Source organism: Ostrea edulis, chromosome 6, assembly GCF_947568905.1.
Source record: "Ostrea edulis chromosome 6, xbOstEdul1.1, whole genome shotgun sequence".
NCBI classification, from domain to species: domain Eukaryota; kingdom Metazoa; phylum Mollusca; class Bivalvia; order Ostreida; family Ostreidae; genus Ostrea; species Ostrea edulis.
The window spans coordinates 73,327,445-73,350,004 of NC_079169.1; the positions used below are offsets into that span (position 1 = coordinate 73,327,445).

At 34.6% G+C, this 22,560-nt stretch overlaps 2 protein-coding genes across 10 annotated transcripts in view; both read right to left on the reverse strand.

Annotated features, from left to right (window-relative positions):
• Positions 1-2,822, reverse strand: part of LOC125683724 (uncharacterized) — a 10,667-nt gene extending 7,845 nt beyond the window's left edge. The window contains exons 1-4 of one of the 2 annotated variants that reach the window (XM_048925165.2): positions 2,733-2,815; positions 2,534-2,640; positions 789-868; positions 362-537 (exon numbers count right to left, since the gene is read on the reverse strand). In XM_048925165.2, coding sequence (XP_048781122.2) covers positions 362-537; positions 789-868; positions 2,534-2,640; positions 2,733-2,735 — 366 coding nt within the window. In that variant the 5' untranslated portion in view covers positions 2,736-2,815. Of the gene's footprint in view, positions 1-361; positions 538-788; positions 869-2,533; positions 2,641-2,718 lie in introns of both variants that reach the window. The other variant, XM_056140721.1, reaches the window with a different exon arrangement.
• A 3,063-nt stretch (positions 2,823-5,885) lies between these two features.
• LOC125647348 (sorting nexin-33-like) overlaps positions 5,886-22,560 on the reverse strand; it is a 36,314-nt gene continuing 19,639 nt past the window's right edge. For all 8 annotated transcript variants that reach the window (XM_056140729.1, XM_056140728.1, XM_056140726.1 and 5 more), the window contains 8 exons: positions 22,030-22,160; positions 20,245-20,348; positions 17,387-17,490; positions 15,134-15,211; positions 14,914-14,990; positions 11,856-11,945; positions 10,930-11,136; positions 5,886-9,397 (listed from right to left, as the gene is read on the reverse strand). In XM_056140729.1, the coding sequence (XP_055996704.1) occupies positions 9,350-9,397; positions 10,930-11,136; positions 11,856-11,945; positions 14,914-14,990; positions 15,134-15,211; positions 17,387-17,490; positions 20,245-20,348; positions 22,030-22,160 (839 nt within the window). In that variant the 3' untranslated portion in view covers positions 5,886-9,349. The remainder of the gene's footprint in view (positions 9,398-10,929; positions 11,137-11,855; positions 11,946-14,913; positions 14,991-15,133; positions 15,212-17,386; positions 17,491-20,244; positions 20,349-22,029; positions 22,161-22,560) is intronic.

Genomic DNA, 22,560 nt, shown 5'->3' on the forward strand with positions numbered 1-22,560 from the left:
AAAACTTCGAGTTTACTTGCCTGAAGGGCAAGTGAGATGAAAAGTTAATGTCTATCCCTGACAAAGTGTGCTATATATGGGTCTGACAACATAATACATTATTGCACATGATGAAAGTCTTCAAGTTCATGCAAAGAAAATGTTCTGAAAAAAAAATGACATTTCAAACTAAGACTCTTTAGCATTGTACATCTGGAAAAATTACAATTATCATACACATTGCACTTGTCTTTGTGAGCAAAGATAATCTTTGCAAGTCTTCTCCTTTGTAGAAGCAACACCAGAACTCCGGCGGCCAGCCCTCGCTAGATACGCAGACCATACATGGACACATAGAGGTAGAAAATAAACTAAAACTTGCCTTTACAGACAAATACTTCTCCTTGCAGATGACCTTTCTTGTATCTCCTACAGGAGATGGGTTTTGTTCGACATCTGTACCTGCAGTTTTGTCTGGTGACTTTGTATCGTCAAATTTCACTGATAAAGTCTGTAGGGCAGAAGCAATGTCTCCATCAACTTCCGATACCCCCACTGCTGGAAACATAAACTAAAGGTATATCAGTCTGATAAGAACCAAACCCACTTTCCTTCTTAACAAGTGGAAGAATGAATAATTAAACAGGTAAATAATTCAGCATCAACATTTTCCTGTGTACGTTTTCTTGGTTGTAATCACTGATGTAAAAATATTATGTTGCCCCTTTTAAGGGTAGTCAGAACTCTGACACAAGTCATAAATTCATGCATGGTTTAAGAATAATTATCAGTAGGAAATACTTATTTACTTTGGATGACTTTTCTTGGACATTCAGGATCAGCATGTCTAAAATAGCAATCACTTCCATTTCTACAAGTTCCTGGTCCACTACAAAAGTAACATTTATACAGATAGAGGTTTAAGACTTCTACACTCTAGGGAAGGGCTGTTCCAGTAAAGCATACATGGGATGAGGGAAGGCACTTGAAAAAAACGCAAAACACGATAGGATGACCACCCATAGAATTTTGGTACACTCCTTTCCACCCATAGAGGTAAATAATGAAGCTCGAGCATTTGTGTTTCTTAAACACATCTTGTTCTATGTTACATTTGGTGCCGTGACCACAAATGTAATGTTCACGAAGGTAGGAAATGCAATGGATCAGGTGCTCTACCAATTGAGCTATCCGACCACAGGTGATCGAACTTGGCTGACCGCTACATTCCTCCATCCTTAAATGTCTTCACACTTGAAGATATAAACCCAGGATCTCTATACCCTGGCAGACATTTTCACCTGTCAGTTCCAGGGGCTGGTCTACAGCAAGAAATGTAACAGGAAAGGAGAAAATGTAACAGACCAGGCTAGGATTCCAACCACTTTCCAGGGCCCCCTGAATCTCTAAGTCAGGTGCTCTACCAACTAAACTATCTGGTCACCAGCGATCAAATCCAGCTGACAACTACACTACATCCATAACCATTCCAAATTAGTCACAAACTGTATCATATCATACCGATAACACAATACGTGTATCATACAGATTTGGGAATCCAGGTTACAATAGATATAGCCATATTGTTACACCTCAATTACTATGTACTAAGTGTTTGATGTCCATAAGTCAAGAAGGTTTTGAATAAAATAATGGCTTATGCATTTTAAATGCACAAACACAGGCACTTGTTTCTGTGAATATAAAGTAATGACGTCCGTATACTAATAATAACACGTTATCGATAGTATTCAGACGTCATAACTTATAATCTGTAGAAACAAGTGCCTGTGTGCACAAACCATAAATCCCTGCCCTTGCATTAGAACCCCTAGAGGCCAGTGGCAAATTTAAGGGGGGGGGGGGGCGGCAGCAACAGCTAGCCCCCCCCCCCCTAAAATTTTCAAATTTAAGGTATTAAAAAATTCGTGGTCTCTTGTTTAGAAAAATGTACTAAATGATAAAAGAAGCAATAATTCATTTATCCCGCAGAAATAAATGACAAAATCTTTTAATTTCTTAAATTACTATATTAGGAGAACTTTATTTTTTTTTTCCAAAACCCTTAAAATGTGCTTCATTTTATCAATTATACCTTATCAAAAATGATAGAAAATAGTAAAAATGACTAAATAGGAGACATATTTCAAGCCCTATAAAACCCAGGAGCTTCTCCCCCACCATTAATTAAGGCAGCCCCCAGGCCTTATAAAGTTGCCCCCCCCCCCCCCCCCCCCGGTAACAGCAATTCCTGGATCCGCCCCTGGAGGCTATAAACATACTCAGCCATGTTTGTTTTGAGTACAGCTCTGAGCAAGCTTTAAAGCATACTCAAAAAATATTGAGCATGCACTTGAGTATGAGTACGATTTAGAGCACGTAGTTCGAGTATGAAAATGTGCTTTAAAAAGTTTTATAGATTTAACCTACAGGCCAATGGGGTAGTTCAGAGAGCAATCTTAGTGTATATAAATGAATAATGATAATTTATGGAATTTGTCACTTTACATCTGCTTCTGAATTTAGTTGACGTATCATTTTCACCTAAAATTACCTGTAGAAGCGACACTTTGGCGCTACACCCTTGATGTGCGAGTACCTACATCGATCACCATACCAGCACCCCGTGGGAGAGTTAAAGTATATACAGGGCTCTGTGCTCTGAAAAAATTACTAAAGAATATCATATTTCCGTGAATACTTAAAAAAAATAATAATAAATCAACGTATCTCACTTACACCCATGTACCCACCATCTTACACTTGGCCTAACCACTTCAATTTTCCCGCAATTTAAATGGTTTAGGTAAATTGAGATCCTGTGTCAGATTTTCCCCGCGAAATGGAATTGGGTAAATTGAGGTCCTGTATCAAAACTCAAAATAATATGTTCGTAGTCTTGATCGTATTACAATAAGCTAGTGAACAGCTGCTGAATCTCGGTATTTGTAACAAAGCAAATTTTTTCCACCCGTATCTCAAATTTACTCGCAGCTTCAATAAAGAGGTTTATAGGTAGCGATGCTCAGGGTGGGTGTAAATGTAGTCCGCGACAAATGTCCCGCGATGTCCGATAAATACGCAAGATCGTAAAATACTTAGTTAGCGGAACTCTCTTGTAAAGAAGTCCAGAAAAGCGTGTTGATCTTGGGCATTTTTTGTTTATTCAAACATGTCATCGGAAGACGATTTAACCTGTGCATTCCACAATTAAAAACATTTTTAAATTAAAGGTGTGTGAAACGTCTGGATACAGGAAAAATGAACTCCTGAAATTAGCTCGCGAAGCTATATGTTTTGACGCAAGCTCTTCTCAGCTTTGGAAATTTCCTGGCTGACAGCAGTGGGGGGAAATCTACCTAATTTCCATTAAAATCTATCATTTGTGGATATTTCTGCGTATTAGGTTTCTTTCTTGAATCATTACTACAGTCTACTGCAATGCAATGATAGTGCACCATTGTTAAAGTCAGGTGAATCGATCACGACAAAAGTTGCAGAACTGGTATTATTTATCAAGATGCCCAGATTCTCGCATACTCTGGGTCTCGCGAGACTTTGAAAGGGGAAAGTAAAATTTAAAACCAAGACGGAAAAAGTAGTCGCGATCTTGCGTATTGATGTTCACTGATTGATCATTATACGTTAGTTTTTCTTCAAATATCTTACTAAATTTTTTTTAGACGATCACCAAGAATATTCATTGTGAATTTGGTGTATGGAAATTACCTAATTATTTAATAAATGGCTTTTATTTATTTTTTAGGGTGTAAAAGTAGTCCCGAAGATTTTACGAAGAAAACGCATTTCCGGGTGTGTTTTTTTTCTCTCACTTTGTTAATAATTGAAATAAAGTTTTAATATGTTTTATTTTGCTGTTGATTTTGCTTAGATATTGTTTGATATCATAACAAAAGGGTTTACTAAATATTCAGCATGTTATATGAACGCTCATCCTTCTTTTTATGGGACATCGTTTAGAACTAAAAAAATAAATAAGACCGGAACAAGGGGACAGTTTGAACCCGTTTTATAAATAGCCACAGGTAAACGTTTTAAAGAGTACGTTTAGTAAGGAAATCTAATTATAACTGATATATGTGTAAAGTATCATAAATAATAATTAGCAAATAAAATAATAAAAAGACTTGGTATTTTTTACATGTCTTTATATCAGCTGTCCTCTCTACCACATATGGTAGATCTACATGTAGCATTCTGTAACGAATATGAATATATATATATATATATATATATATATATATATATATATATTTGAAATTCTCTCTTCAATATCATTAAAAGTGTCTAAAGTAAATCCTGAATTTAATGCGAATTTAATATTTTCATCAAAATCCGGTTCTTTTATTAATATCTCAATTAACTCATATAAATTTAGAACTGGAATTGATAGAGACATGGGACCTTCAGAAATGATAAGATTGATTGATTGAATGAATATTGTTTAACGTCCCTCTCGAGAATAGTTCAATCATATGGAAAAGTCATCACTGCCGGTGAAGGGCTGCAAAATTCAGGCCTATGCTCGGCGCTTATGGCCTTTGAGCAGGGAGGAGTCTTTATCGTGCCACACCTGCTGTGAAACAACACGCAAGGGGTACTGAGGACCATTCTAACCCGGATCCCCACGGGATAAATGATAAGATCTACAAACTAGTATCAAGGTCAAGTGACTCCCGTGACCTTGACCTTAGAACATACAATAGGTATATACTAGGTCTGATAGTGATATGGGATCTTCAGAAATGATGAAATCTACAAATCAGTATCAAGGTCAAGTGACTCCAGTGACCTTGAACATACACTCATATAATTTTAGAACTGGAATTAATGGAGACATTGGATCTTCAAAAATGATAAGAGGATGATAAGATCTACAAACTAGTATCAAGGGTCAAGTGACCTTGAACTCTGACCTTAGATCATAAACTTGGTATTACTTAACAACTAGGTCTGATAAAGAGATGGAATTTTCAGAAATAATAAAAGGATGATGGGATCCACGAATTTGTATCAAGGTCAAGTAACCCAGTGACCTTTGACCTTAAAAATAAGTCTGGTATAACTTTCAAACTAGGACTGATAGAGACATAAGATCATCAAAAATGATGAGAGGATGTTGGGACCTACAAACTAGGAGCAAGGTCAAGTGACACCAGTTTTACTGAAGGAAAAATGGGGTTTTTTTGAAAAAATTTCAAAATCAAAGTTTGTGATTTAGATTTTTTAAATGAAGTTAAAATTGGCATGGATTTTGTCAAGGGAGGAAAGTAGTAGTACTCAGAAAAAATTAGGCCACCTTTATATAGCCAGTACTTCATTTGGAAGACTTAATAATCGGTAGATTATAATCATACCTTGTTTATTGTTTGGAATTATGCTGCATTTTAACCAAACATGTAAATATCCAATGTTGAAATCTTAACTGGCATATTAACAGCAAGATCAAAACTATATCTACTCCATGAAATTGTGAATTTATACCATATTTTGATAAATCACGCAAAACTGCATTAAGCTTGATTGGTGTGTGTGTGTGTGTGTGTGTGTGTGTGCTATCTTTCCCTCCCTACACATGATTTCAAAACACATGCCTATGTCTAGCTATAACACAATTTAAATTCACTACAGATTTGTGATTATCATTGGTCACTGTCTACAATAGATGTGGGCATATACAAACAGCTTTCTGTTAGACTTCAAGAACCTTAATTCATTGGGCTAAATGACTGAAAATACTTAGGTCAATTTTAGTGAAGTCCAAAACTTTAAAACTTACAACTCACCAAGGAGCATTTCTGATATTGCCCTAACATTGTTCTAAATCATATTGTTGCATAATTCATGCATATATGCCTCCCCTTATAAATAATCATAAACTTGTATAATAGTTTGATCTTTATTCAAATAAATAACCAAGTCAGCAAATGAATGCAGTAGGGCCTAATACAATGTAAAGTTGGCTACAACAGTTTAAAGATGGAAACTGATATAGTGGTACACTTTAAAACAGACTGAAGTTAATAAACAATGAATATGTTATTTCCAATACATGGTATATATACTATAATATTAAGCATTGTTACAAGTTTGTTCACTATTCATCAAAATATTGCACAAATCATTCCAACTAAGATATTAACACTATGTTAATTAAGTTTATAAATGTGACATGGAAAAACATTAATTCCTCTTATTACAATGAAACTGCAGTTCACAGCCATGGACATTTAAAACTGACGATTTAAAACGACATACTATTAACTATGTTTCATCATCAGCACAAGAGAGTGGATTAAAGTTGCCTGCAGTCAGAAAAGTTTGATGATAAGCTTGTGAATAAACAAAACCCTGAATACAATACTTCTATACTATAACTTCATCATTGTAAATGTATGTTATTTTTAGCTTCCAGGATCATTTCATATTCATGAAATGATTAAACACAATGAACCTAATGACTCAATTGAAATATATACACTGTAACCTATTTAACAGAACTAATCAAAAAGATGCATTGCAGTTCAAAACATTGCATGCCATTTTAAATTTGCAAAATGATTTCTCTAGATGAATAAAGGTAAGAATAGGATGTAAACAGTTTATCACATTAAAACACATCAAATAAAATCTCTATCACATACAACCATTAACATAATCAATGAGATGATATATATACAGCCTCTCTAAACTACAGAAACTTGTTCTACCAGTAGAAAGACTGTTGGAAAATAGGTCTCCTTCATCGGACACTTGATTCAAAGAATGCAATATATATCCTGTTTCGTATTATTGTAAATAAACAAATCTGTCATAACAATGTCTACATAAACAAAGCTCCTTAACTGTATGATGTGTAACTACAGACAACATCAAGTATACCCTGAGACTAAGTTGGGGGGTTCTTTCTACTTATACCTGGAAACATCATTTGTCATCCTATACAAGAATGGTTAGCAAATCTAATCTTGGTGTACAGAGAAATAATTTAAGAATAAATCAACTAGAAATGATCAAAGCCATGGGGAACAGTTTGTAGACATAAGTGGCTTATAACACACCGTTCCTGTCACTGTCCTGTTGGGTAATTTATCTCTGAATTCCTATTGGGTTGATTTTGAAACATAACACTTGTTCACTTTATGTCCATTTCACTGCACAATTTCTTTCACTCATCATGTGAAGTTTACAAAATGTCAGATGCACAAACTCTTAAACACTGCACGCATTTATCATTGCATTACTTAAAATAATGGTTATTCATGAAGAATATGTTAATAAGGCTTTTAAATAACACTGGCATAATAAAAAAAAAAGTATAGAAATTCCCATTTTGATGTACTGGTTATAATTTAAAATGATAATACCTAGCAATATGAAATACAGGTATATGTAAATATTATCAAAAGTACAGTGTGGTATATACATATACAATATTCAAGTTTAAATGGCAACTTTCAAAATGATGAAAAAACTGTTGCAATAACTAGAATATTACAGCTTTTGATGACTAGGACATGCAAATCAATTGAAAGTAAAATGCTCTTTTAAAAAACTCATTTTTCCATAACACCTACTGTATATATAATGGCTTTTTTGCTCTTGGGACCACATCAATCAATATACACCAACCAAATAAAAATACATTGTATTTCTGTCTTTATGTATGAAGCAATTTTTTTTATCAGCCTCGAAATAAAACCCCTATTAAAAAAGTGACTGGTAAAAGTACCACAGAGCATTTACTTTTTTTTTTAGCCCCCATCAAATCATGGCTGTTTCTCATCAAAACACTGTAATAATTTTATTGATAATTTTGGCAAATCAAAATGTAATCTAATTGTCAATAAGAAAAACGATTACAGTAAGAATAAGGATTTAAGAATGACTAATCATAGATTTATTTATTATTCATTTAATCCATTTATATATTTTATCCAATGAAAACAGCTCTTTTGCTATCAACTTCTCAATGAGTGCAATCTATACCTATGCTTCCATACTTCCTTTTATACAAGTTTTCCCCTTGAGGATGAAAGATGGCACATATGAATGTGTGCATGTTTTAACAAGAGTAATTATAACTCAGTCAACTACCTCACATGTACAAAGAAAGATTCTAAAGTGTACACATTCACAGACTCCGTCATGTACAAGCGTACACATTCACAGACTCTGTCATGTACAAGCGTACACATTCACAGACTCCATCATGTACAAGCGTACACATTCACAGACTCCATCATGTACAAGCGTACACATTCACAGACTCCGTCATGTACAAGCGTACACATTCACAGACTCCGTCATGTACAAGCGTACACATTCACAGACTCCGTCATGTACAAGCGTACACATTCACAGACTCCGTCATGTACAAGCATACACATTCACAGACTCTAAAAATTCTAACAAGTACAAACTCACAGATTTTGGTTATCTCTAGCTAATTAGATGGTATATAAAATTTGGATAAATCTTAAGAATTACAGGGTTTCTTAAAAATTGCTTACTAATTAAGTAAACATAAAACCAATGCTATTTATGATGCATGTACATGTATACATAGGCACTAAGCTGCTGTTACAAAAGGTCCAATCAAGAAATGTAAGGAAATGCGTGGGTTTAATTTATACATAAATCTTACACAAATATTAGCAACTTGCTATACAGAATTCTCTCAATACCAGAAAAGCCCCACTCTCATTCCTTTCAACCATGATTACCATATCTAAATTAATTTGAAATTAACTTGTAAGAGTACAAGTATTCAAAGAATTGGACTGTTTGTCTCACTTTCCCATTTCTTGTACTAAAACAGGCCAAAGACTGTAAAAAAAATTTGGTATATTTCATGCAGCTCTCAATGAACCCAGTACCTTGCAACAATAATTCTCATTATCACACAGTAAAAGCACTTCATGATACATGTACTAAGAACAATATACCTGCAATAATACTGCTCAAGGCGGAAAATTTAGAAATGAATATACATGTACATTATTTAAATACTCTTTCTTAAACACATTTGTACTAAATATAAGCAATATAAACAGCAGTTTTTACATAACATTGTTTGTGTCATAAAATTTCTCATGTCACTAGCTCTTTAGACTACAATTGGTATCGGAATGTACGTGCATGCATGATACATATATAATAGCCATTCTCTGTCCATACGAAGTCCACTCCATACAACACACAGAGGTAATCGTATAAGATGCCTTGGTTGGTTGATTGCACAAGCAATTCTGAATCAGCTAAGAGTTTTAACAGAAGAGTGCTGCCACAGCCAGCTGTGTGGCTTTGTCTTCATGGTGATTTTATAAAAATGAAATAGATGTCACTGCTATGCATCATCATATTTCTGAAGTGCTGATTCTAATTTCTGGGTAATCTGGAAAAATACGTACATGTACATGTATCAAATTTATAAAGAAACTTGGAAAATTCAAACAACAATGCCCATCATTGATCTAGGCGAACACTAATCATTTATAAGCTTTATACATGAATTTCTACGAATTTCTACTATGTCAGCCAGGAAACTGGTTATTTACCCCGGTGGCCTTTTTCACAAAAAACTTTTATGACCAGGAAAAAATATCTTGAGAACTGTAAAATACTTTTGATAGAAAATCCCCCAAAGCATACCCTCTACGCACACAAACAATAGTCCATCTTTTGTTTGAAATAATAATTTCAGTCTCAACACCCTCCTGTTTCAGTGAGACAAATCTATTTACTGATCAGATGACCTTATTACACTTAGAGCTTTTCAATAGGTAGTACATACTGTATATTTAAAGGTTCCTTAATCATACGATTTTATTTGTGAAAAGGGTCACAGGTGTGAGCAATACAGATTCTGAGAAAACACTTTAAGTGCCATCATCGGAACACATGAGTTTTCTCTCCATGCAGTGTAACCGTGTTTCAGTGCTGAAGGAACTAGGTCTGAGTTCAGTAATGACATAATATGTCCAAAAAAGAATCAAGACACTGAATGCTTATTTTGATCCAGATGAAAATCTACTCAAGGCATCAAAGCCAACTGACTTGAAATACTGCAGTTGTTTGAAAAATGATCATACATCTTTACTGGAACTTTTTCTTTCAAACTTTTTTGGGAAGAAATATGTGGAATGATCTCTAAGTCGGTCTCAGAGGTTTAAAATAGGTCTGCATAGTATTTTTCAAATCTTTAAGATTGGTATCACATGAATATTCACATTTTATAGGGACCGAAAATTTGTCGTACACGAAATAGTTCTTTGATGGCACTTGAATCAATGCAGCTACCTGAGCCAAAGATATGTCTATATTTATATATATATGTACATAACAGGCTGTCCAGCACCCTTGGACAAAAAATAAGGGCAAATTTTAGGGGCAAAATTTTAAAAAATTAGGGCTAAATTAGGGCTAAAATTAGGAATTTTTAACCAAATTGCGGAAGTTTTAATTATTTAAAAGGACTTACCTTGTCAAATTTGACAATAAAGAAACTCACATGACACACAAATAAGATGTAAGTACAGGAAGGGCGTATTCCAGTGTTCCATGGTCTCAGCTATTATTGGCTATAACCTAAAATCTCAACTCTTTATCACAAAGTCACAACCAATAAACAAGCTTGACACATGGATCCACAGGTCAACTGCCTTTCACTGCATCAGCATTATCTGAATAAGAACTGCAATCTGCGTTAATAACACACATTTTGTATGAATGCATTTTGATTTTTCAAGACTGATAAAAAAGTAGGAATTGACATGAAAAATAAGGGCTTTTTTAGGATTTCCCCTTGAATTTTACATTTTTTTAGGAATTTTAGCAAAACTGAAAAAAATTAGGAATTTTTAGGAATTTTAGGGCCGCTGGACAGCCTGACATAATCATAGAGCTATTGAGGACACTTTAGTTTACCTCTCTGTAGAATTTGATTTGTCCTGTTAAAAATTTCTGCATCATTTCTTTGTAGTCTGTGACTCTTTCCATCTGGAAATGATTCATTTCAGCTAGAGTTCCGTAAGATATAACATCAGCTCGCTGTATCACCGAGGTGACGTCTGACTCGGGCATCCTTCCCTCGTCCTTCAGTCGCTCACATTCCTTGGCCTTACCAACAGCTCCCTAAAATTGAATTTGAAATGACTTAAAGCTATTGAAATGCATACCCAGTGCTCAATACCCGCTAATGAAATGCATACCCAGTGCTCAATACCCGCTAATGAAATGCATACCCAGTGTTCAATACCCGCTAATGAAAATGCATACCCAGTGCTCAATACCCGATAATGAAATGCATACCCAGTGCTCAATACCCGCTAATGAAATGCATACCCAGTGCTCAATACCCGCTAATGAAATGCATACCCAGTGCCCAATACCCGCTAATGAAATGCATACCCAGTGCCCAATACCCGCTAATGAAATGCATACCCAGTGCTCAATACCCATATGGAGGAAACTGAACTAAGGAGCTCATTTAAAAGTATCATCCAATACATGTGTATCAGATGACTGATTTTAACGTTGTTTCACCAGATCACTTAAGTATGGTGATACAATGAGGAAACATTGGTTTAACTTTTTCTCCTACAACAGGAGCCTTGGAAATTAGTACATGTTCTAACAAGTAGCTGACCTGAGGGTGGATCCAATTTTTTTTAAAGGGGAGGTAAGGTAAGACTCAATATATACCTTTTCCACACACAAAAGGTTGGGAAGTGGGATGCAGGCCCCAAAATGGCACAGAATAGACTTTTTTGTTCACAATTTTCCACCACTTTGGTCCGGTAGATCACTGTTTATCAATCATAAGTTCTTTATTTCACCATAAATCTCCATACCTCATGCAATTTAAGAACATCCGGGTACGTTGACAGCATTCCTTTGTACTCAAACAACACTTCTATCATATGGTCCAAGTCCTCTCTAGGCTACAATCAATTCACAATCATAAGTTTATAATAATCATAATAACCAACACAATAGCAAACAGCGAAAACTGTTTAAAATGAAAGATATTTGTGTAAAACTGTGAAATCATATACATTCATGAAGCCATATCATAAAAAAGAATACCGCAAATGATACATAATACGCCTGTGAAAATGCTTACGTAGGGCGTTTTTCTTAAGCCATAATTTGTAGAACTTTGCTTCGGGTAGTATCAGCCATCATCAGGCTGTGACATACTTTCTTTGCATCATATGAATAAAGGGTCTTAGCTTAAAACTGTGACAGGAGGTAGATAGACAAAGAGTTCTGTGTGTAAAATATTTCCCCAAATTTGACCAAGTTCAACAACCTCTCGATATTGAAAACGTCAAAGAAAATTAAAAATTGTTGAGAATCAAAATCCTTACACTATGCACATCTTCAAGTTATTTATAAATACCGTAGCTTCTAAACTGTGAGAGGAGTTATAAGGACAAAGCATGTCCTTTATTTAATATAATATTTCCTCAAAATGGACAAAGTTCAACAACCTGTAATTTTCTTAAAAATTAAAGAAATTCGAAATTCTTGCTACACACACATCTTCAATCACGTGGGGATCCGAGTTAGAATAGGTCCTCAGTACCCCCTTGCTTGTCGTAAGAGGCGACTAAATGGGGCGGTCCTTCAGATGAGACCACAAAACCTGAGGCCCCATGCCACAGCAGGTGTGGCACGAAAAAGATCCCTCCCTGCTCAAAGGCCGAAAGCGCCGAGCATAGGCCGAAATTTTGCAGCCCTACACCGGCAGTGGTGACGTCTCCATATGAGTGAAATATTCTCGAGAGGGACATTAAACAATATTTAATCAATCAATCTTCCACAACCATACAAATATTCTGTAAAATAAGAAGGTCCTCGCTAGTAAACTGTGGAAGGAAAATAAAAGACATGTACTCTCTATGTAATATTTCCTCAAAACTGACTGAATTCAATAACCTGCAATTTTCTCAGAAAGTGAAGAAAATCAAATTCTTTGCCACATGCACATCTTCAATATCCATACAAACACTCTGTAAAACAAGATGGTCCCCACTAGAAAATTGTGGGAGGAGTTGGCAAGACAAAGTACGTAACCCCCTCCCCCACCCCCAATATAACATTGATTTATAAATAAAAGGGCACAACTTCTGCAAGAGAGATCAAAATGGATCAAAATTGCAATATGATCTAAAATGATCCACAAAGAAGCTACATAGCAAGTTTCAGCTTGATACGCGACAGAGAAATGAAATTAGAAACAGAAAACCCCGAACGAATGGACAGACAGATGGACAGACAGACATCGCTGTACCATAATACTAATGACGGGCATATAGAAATGAGCCCATAATTATTCCACAATACATAATCCTACCTCCCCCTAGTAATGGCAATTTTTACAGAGGAAAATACTCACTTTACCTGGGACTTCCAGGTATGACTGACCTGACCTCAATTTTTTCTACTGATCATACATGATTCACTTTGACCAAGTCTAAAGATTGCTGTCAATGTATTATATTTAGCATGTATGATACATGTATGTAGACAATAAAGCGCACCACTACAGCACATGATACGCCTGTCAGGTGTTTATTCATTAGATGAAAGTGCACGACACAAAATCATGTCCACCTTAATTGGTGCAAAGATAGCATCAATATCTTTGCTTTAAGTTCTGTCAGGTAAAATCAAGATTCTTCCTTGTAACATGTCTATTGTACATTGCAATTGACTTGTCAATATACATGTATCTCTTAAATTGTTCTAATGACTACAGAAATATTTCAAAACATATTTTCATTATTCCCTATCTGTTGTGTGATGTGCTTGTTAAGTCTTTGCAAATTTGAGTTCAATACTGCACATATTTTTATCATTAATGTTAGAAACAAAATAATTATTCATATTAATTGTTATGTAGCTACATTTTATGAAAAAGGTGTGTTTCTTGATGTAATAAGTTACTGCATTACTTTCTAACATATGTAGGGATTACCTCCCTTAAAACATAGTTGTTTCTAATTTACAGCATTAAAGTTTTAATGACCTGATTTTAAGCTGCAATTTACATTTCTCTACCGATGCACATATTGACAAAGTTTGTTGATTCTAGAACTCAAATCTACATGAGCTCAAAATACATTTATATGGCCACATCATCTTAATTATAGGTCACAGTGACCTTGATTTAGAGTGTGACACACCTTCTAATTGACCAAGTTTGATGATTCTAAACCAAGTATTGTCCAGTTACGAATTGGACAGGATTTTGTCATATTTGGCCATATCATCTTAATCAAAGGTCATAGTGACCCAAGTTTAAAGATGTATCAGCTGAAATAGTGTGATGATTCTAGGTCTCATAGTATTTAATTTTTGAGCTGGACACAAAGCACGACAGACGGACAGACAGACGAACACAATCGCCACACCATAATTCATCCCGTCTTAGACGGGCATATGAAAAGCAGGCTTTCTGCAATTTAGCAGATATTTAGCTCTTTTTCATGGTAAGTATTATATTTAAAATATTAGCAAGCATTTAGCAATGTAAGTGATGTACAGTTGAACTTCAGCATCTTGAACATCGATATCTCAAATACTGTGCATATATTGAGTGAGTTACAAGTCCCAAAGTTCTACACTTTCTTCATGAATTTAATCGTCGGATATCTCAAAAAAAAAAATTCTTGGCACCATAGAGTTTGCGATAACTAAATGGAACACACAGCTCCCAATGTAACAACTTTAAAGAATCTCGCACGTTAAAACCCATCAGGAACAGACAATCAGGCAGACAGACAAACACACAGAGTATGTTCCTGGTCTAATATACTTACATCTCTGGGGCATATTAGAAACAAAAATGACAGACAGAACTATGAATATCAAACCTATTATCATCAAAAGGATAAGTCTTACCTGCTTTTCATACATCTCTCCAATTTCATTGTATGTATCACCTGTGTAATCAATTGCTCCTGTTAAATGCTGTGAACCTACAAGCACAAAATTAACAATACACTGTATGAAATAAAATGAATGACTTAACAAAACTTCTATACGTATAATGCTTTCAAAAACCAGCTTTTAAGACACAGAGAAGTGTGAAAGCCAAACACTGTGTCTATTCCAAACTTACGTGATCCGGAATCCAAGTTAAATGTCTCAGCCAATTGTTTAAATGCCCCACCAATTTTTTGGAATTCTCTTTTGTAAGCTGTTGAAAAATGTGAGGCATGAAACTTGATATGAAACATATGTGTTTGAATGACAAGAAACCTATGGGATGCAACCCTAGTATCTACACAAAACATGCCAAATATCAGCTCAGTATCTTTGTGGTGAAAAAATCTGGGAAATTGATTTTCAAAATATATTTTTTTTTTTACTTAGAGGGCCAAAAATGGGATGGAACTCGGTCAACCAGAATGAAATGTAAACAATATCAAGCTCTTTGTGTCATCCAAAGTTACATTTTGTAAATAAAACAAGAGGCCCACAGGCTTTATTGGTCACCTGAGTACTAGTGAAAAAGTATCACTACTTCCATGGGCTATGAAATCTAGAAAAAATTTCCTGCTCTGAATATCTAAGCTAAATTCTAATGTTCAGCAAGAGTATAAAACAAGATGTGTTCTTAAAACTTCACTGCCCTCAAAAAAGCATACACTGATGAAAGTCTTTACATAATATAATAGGTGTATTAACATTAAAAAAAACATTAAAAGATATGACTAATTTGGACCCATCCAAGAGTCCAAACCCTGGGTTGTGAAATTCACCATTTTTTGTACATCCTTTTCTGCTATTCCAAAGTATACATTTAGATTTTATACAGTATTAGCAAACTTACAAATAAATACTGTATACTAAGTTTGGCCCCACCTTGGAGTCAGAACGTACCCCTACCACAGGGATCATCAAATTTACAATTTTGGTAAAGGACTACCTGCTCTTTCTGAATATCCATTTAGTTTCAATTTAGTATCAATAGCACTAAAGAAGATGTTATTGAAGTATTTTACACATAAATACCTAATACCAAGTTTGTCCCCGCCCTGGGGTCAGAACCCCTACCCAAGGATCATGAAATTTACAATTTTGGTTGAGGCCTTCCTGCTCTACATCACTATGCATTCATTTTTTTTTTATTACACGTGTGGTTCCAGAGATGAAGTTTTTGAAAATTGGTAAATTTTGGGCAGTTTTTGCTCCACCCCTAGGGCTCCAGGGGTGCAGGAGTCCTGAAATTTACAATTTATATCCCCCTTGTCCCAAAGTTGCTTCATACCAAATTTGAAAAGAATTGGAATGATAGTTATCAAGAACTTAAAAATTTCTATTGTTCACACACCTAATAACTGACCACTTTGGCCCCACACTAATACCAAAACCCCTACCACTGGGATCATCAAATTTACAATTTTGGTAAAGGACTACCTGCTCTTTCTAAATATCTATTCAGTTTCAATTTAGTATCAATAGCACTAAAGGAGATGTTATTCAAGTGTTTTAAACATAAACACTATATACTAAGTTTGGCCCCACCCTGGGGTCAGAACTCTTACCCCAGGGATCATGAAAATTACAATCTTGGTAGAGGCCTTCCTGTTCTACATCACTATGCATTTAGTTTTTCTTACATATGTGCGGTTCATGAGAAAAAGATTTTTGAAAATTTGTCAATTTTAGGCAGTTTTTGCCCTGCCCCTAGGGCCCCAGGAGTGCAAGAGTTCTGAAATTTACAATTTATGTCCCCCTTGTCCAAAAGATGCTTCATACCAAATTTGAAAAGAACTGGACTGGTAGTTATCAAGAAGAAGTTTAAAATGTTGAATTGTTAAAGCACGATGATGGACGACAACCAATTACAATAAAATAAAATTCAAGAAACTCTGAATGTTTTAAATTTGTAATCCAAGAGTAGTCTGTATAAACCACAATACAAGAGATTGGCAATTTTTATTATACATGTATAACTATATCATGTACTGTTACCCCAATACTCATTTGATTTCTCACTCTCTTGGGAAGAAAATTTGAAACAAGATGTGTTAACTTTGTGAAATGCTATTCACTAAACTTTGGCAAAGTTCAGTTGAGAAAAAATTGACCTTGCCCTTAAAACATGACTTTAACCTTTATCAGCTACTTAGTTGTGACTTAGACCTTTAAGTTCACCAAATGCATATGAAGTCTTTATCTTGTACAGGTTGAAATTTATGACCCAAGCTTAAATTTGCAGACACACAGACAGACAGACAGACAGATTGGGTGGATTGGCTGAAAAGGCAAAACTTCAGTAAGGGCATTTCATAGAGGGGAAATTTTCATCTAAAATACATAATATTTTCACCACCTCAATAGAAATAGATTTAATATATCTACTCACGGCCCAAATGTTTCTTCCTACTGTCATAGCCTATTTGCAACATGTTCCGGACGTTGTCATCCATATTTTTCACAAATTTACAAAATATTTCCATTCTTTTCTCCCTATAATAGAAAATCATCAGAAGATAAGTAGATCTGTACCTACAAACAATGCCAACACAACAGCAATGATATATTACTCATTCATCAAAAGTTTTCCCATTGAGTCTGCACATAAACTACTGCTTAAACGACTGTATACAGGGACTTATTCGCCCCATTTTATTTTCCCATTGAGTCTGCACATAAACTACTGCTTAAACGACTGTATACAGGGACTTATTCGCCCCATTTTATTTTCGGCCCCTTTGCCCTATTTGTCAGTGGGCAAATTTAAGACTGAGTAAAACTGTTTTCTCTCTTACCAGTATCTCTCTTTAAACACAATGGTGTCTGGGCAAAGAAGTATAGTGCACTTGGTATGCAATTTCACCAACATAAATACTTTTTTCTTGAATATCATTTTTTTCAAATATTTTGCTATACAATATTAGTTTATACTTGTGTTTACCCAAATTACTCAATAAAGATATCGATATGTTGATAGTATCTTTATTTGATGAGCATAAACATCACCGTGATTATATAGAGTATATAGTAGATGTAACGTAATGGACCTAAAAAATTGCAAACTGTTGCAAAAGGCCACGCCACCCTAAACCAGAAATAAAACACTGAAATTGTTTTACTTGAGTATGGCTGTGCATAAGTCCATTTGAAGAAATTTGGTTTAAGGTGGCCCTCTTGTTGAAAATGGCAAAAATATGACAAAAATCGTTCTCAAAATTTACCTTGAGATTTAGCAGTCTGTCAAACGTTAAACCTTTAAACTTACATGCCTGGGTGGCCTAGTGGTTTAGGTGTTCAGTAACCTTACATTTAAAGCATACATTCAGAGTTCAAGTCCAATATTTTCCCATTCTTTTTTTTTTTTTTTTTGCTTTTAATATTTTGAGGGGTCGTTTTCTTGAGGGGAGGGGGGTATACTATAACAAATATTAGTCATTTTTATCATAAATAACTTCCAATATTTGCAAGTTATGACTTAAAAGAAATTTATTTCGAGATCACTGTGGTTCTGTTTGTTTACACTAGCATATTCCTGTGTGCACAGGATTTTCAAACCGCAATGTGGCCGACGAAAAGTTAAACAAATACTGCAAGAAAAGGGGCACAAATTCACAGCATGTAATAAGTAAAAATAGGTCATGGGAGGAAACGAACTGTTATACAGTTTGACTTCTCGAAAGTAAACATAAAAACTCGTGTAGCAACTGTCGTATGATATTTAGCCAAAGCTAATACACTCGAATTATCAACCAAAGGCAATTGAACTGATGAAATCTATTAAAGGTGCTGCAGCCATGTCAGAAAAAGACAGTGAGCTAAGTATAAATGCCATATGTAAAAGGGCTATTGTGTGATATGGATGCACCTTTGCAAATATTGTACTGTTCATTATTCCACATAGAAACGTGGTTTATTGATTAAAGAACGACTCATAGAAATGTCAGTAATGCTAAACTGCAGCAGTTATTTATCTTGGTTAACGAAACATTAAAAATGTTGGCCTAATATTTAAAAATAACATGCCAGTCTATTATTAGAAACCGGTGTTTTCCTTTTAGATTTCTGAGTTGGCCTTTTCATCAGCAAAAGCGCTATACCTCTTTAAAACACAATGGTGTCTGGGTAAATTCAAAATGGGGCAAAAACAACCCTGTATACAATACAATATTGTCAATCTACTTCACAATTTATCTCTGTTAATCTGGTGTAGGTATTCAATAAAGAGATCAGGACTTCTTAAATTAAGTAAACATGAATAATGTTCAAATGTAAGTTATGTTGATATTTGGTCACAAAAGTAATGTCTTTGAAATATTCAGTTCACTGCCCTCAAGGTATACACACATGGGTGTATAGAAGATGCTAGAGTCTCCTATATGAAGTATAAAGATTCATCAAGACTGCTGCCTACTTTGAATTATGTCAAATTCTGACCCAATCTAGCTGCATAGAATGGTATCTATCAACATTTCCAAATTTCAAACTAGAGAAGTTCAAGTAAGACATCCTTCCAAACCTCTTCACTAGTCAAGGATTTTTGGTCCATCTTCGCCACCCAAGGCTAGCAAAGATGAGGAGCAGAGTGGATTGAAAACCCTTGGCTAGCGAAGATGAGGAGCAGAGTGGATTGAAAACCCTTGGCGAGCGAAGATACCTTCCACATCAAGTGGGGCTTATCCTTAATCCCTTTTCTCCCAGTTTTCTTAACTTTGTCCCAATGGTCTTCGAACACAATAATGACACATTCAAGTCATAAGCAAACTTTGTGCCATGTATGAGGTTCTGATGTCTCTCCTTTACAAACTTATGACCAGGACAAAAATTTTGAACATTTTTGTTAGTGACCTTGGCCTTTTCCAATGACCTTGATTTAGGAACATGACAAGTAACCTTGGAATATGGAACATTTGTACCAAATATGAGCATCCAATGTCTCTCCATTACAAAATTCTACCGCAAGTCAGAGACACACAGACAGATGGATGAATAGATGGAAATAAAGGTTTTGTGAGTGAACTGAATGTCTCTATTCTTCTGTAAAACTGTCAGTTATAATGAAATGTGAATCATTCAGTGTAAATAAACCCAGAACATTTACAAGTTTTTATGCCATTTTTCTGTAACGAAGACATTGTAGAAGTATGACCATTGCTTTGCAACCACTACATCGCCTTTTCTTGGTGTATACATGTACTTTATTTCTAAGACACATCTACATATTAACTCATTGTCTGAAGATATACGTACACGTCCCTCATGTCTAAAGAGGAGGGTGGGGTCTGTAGGGTCAGGAAGAACTTCCCTCCCTGGTATTCATCTTTCTCTGCTTTCCTTTTACCAGCCTTCCATTTCTACAAAAATCAATTCATAAAATACCAATACAAAAATACTGTAAACCAACTGAAGGTACACAGGGTGACACCTCTGATGTCTGACAGTTTCTCAGCACTGAGCTGTGCATATATAAATTTTTAATTTCAAAACAAATATTCATAACATGTAAATCTTTTAATTATTGCATTCCTCCATAATGCATTTAAAAAATGAAATAGTTCATCCTGAAAAATATATGCATACATTTTATACAAGTGAAAAAGGTGCTATATGCAAAATAATTATGATCTTAATAAAAAAAAAAAAAATACTTTACTGGCAAAGAATAAAGAAAGAAACAAGATGACATGCAATTTTGTTATCTAAGAATTTTCAAGAAAGTGGACATGGATTACAGTTTTATAAATGTAAATAAGGCAAGTGTACATTTGTAAATGTTAATGCTAGTTCATCATCACATTCTCTTCTCTCATGTACAGGATGTAGGTAAGCAAACTGGGTGTTCAATCAATTTACTGTACACTTTCACCCTTTCAGTTTTTTCAAGATAAATTCAGCATTATGGTGCAGTTTCTTTTCAACTGAATCACTTGAACTTTTTGGTTCTTTTTCAAAAGATAATTCCTCATACAATCTACACATAGAATCTATTATCAATAAAATGATAAACAATTCCCAGTTAGCCTACGTTAAAGTGTATACTTGTTGTACCATTATTGAAAACTTACAGCAAGACCCTGAAAAAAAAATGCCAATATAGAAAATGTAAGTTTCTTCATTAATTTGCCAAATTCAAATAAAAAGCATGTTCAATGAATTTTATGATATTAATACTCTACATATATTAAAATCTAGTTGAACTACAATCTGACAATGCCAGCCAATGATATGGGAGCATGTTCAATGAATATGATATTAATACTTTATATGTATTAAAATCTAGTTGAACTACAATCTAACAATGCCAGCCAATGATATGGGAGCATGTTCAATGAATATGATATTAATACTCTATATGTATTAAAATCTAGTTGAACTACAATCTGACAATGCCAGCCAATGATATGGGAGCATGTTCAATGAATATGATATTAATACTCTATATGTATTAAAATCTAGTTGAACTACAATCTAACAATGCCAACCAATGATATGGGATATGAAGTATAAATACAGAGGACTGGTTTGAACTGTTAAGCCTAATAAGAAAGTTTATTTGTTGTTGCAGTTGTGCTTCTGTGAACATTGCCCTGTTATATGCTGCGTTCAATCTGTAAGTCATTGTCCATGTTTGTTGATATCAGTGATGAAAATAGTTGCTTTGTGTATCAAATATCATTAATTTAAGCGCTGAAAACGGTGCAGAGAACTACAAAACAACAAACTTTCGATGGAGTACATTTCTTCCAAAATTCCCTCACTAGGACAGAACTATACACTATGAATTATTTATATTAAGCAACCCTTCATTTCTGCCATGGTGTTTTATAAAAATGTATCAGAGAGACAAGATTTTCACAAATGTCAAATTTGTTCAACACTAAACATTATTCATGAGAACTTCATTTTTGTGTTAAGCTCACAAATTATTTAAAAATCCAAGTTTTCATGAATGTAAAGTGATTTATTCTATTTAGTCCCCAAAGCATTCAACTAAACACTCACTACAACATAAAATGCTATCACAGAGTTGTGTACCTTTTCGTCTGTACAGGTGAGAAAGTGATTGAAGACCTCTGATTGGGAGATGACAGGGTGTCGGACAATTCTATCAACCCACAGCTGTAGCTGTCTCATCCGCTCAGACACAAAATCATCCTCATATCGACCTGTTGATAAAAATATGTATCTAATAATACATTTAAAAGAATTCTGATACATTCTCTCCAAACAGGACTCAATTCCAACATACAGTGATAGATCTTATGATTAATGAATATTATACAAAGTGTATGAAAGACAAAAACCAATCAAAATGTAGTCTAGAATAAACACTCTACTAAATCATACATTTCTGATAAGGAGATTCAATCTGAAAGCAAGTTAAAACAGCAGCTATAAACACCAGAGATGTCATTTAGTGAAAGTTGTGGATACACAAAACCTTATTACAATTATAACTAATTTCTGTGCATATAAATTTCGCTTATGTATTTGCATGGATTTGTAATTTAATCTGTGATCATCAAAATCTGATTTCTTACAGCTAACATCATGTTAAATTTCAAC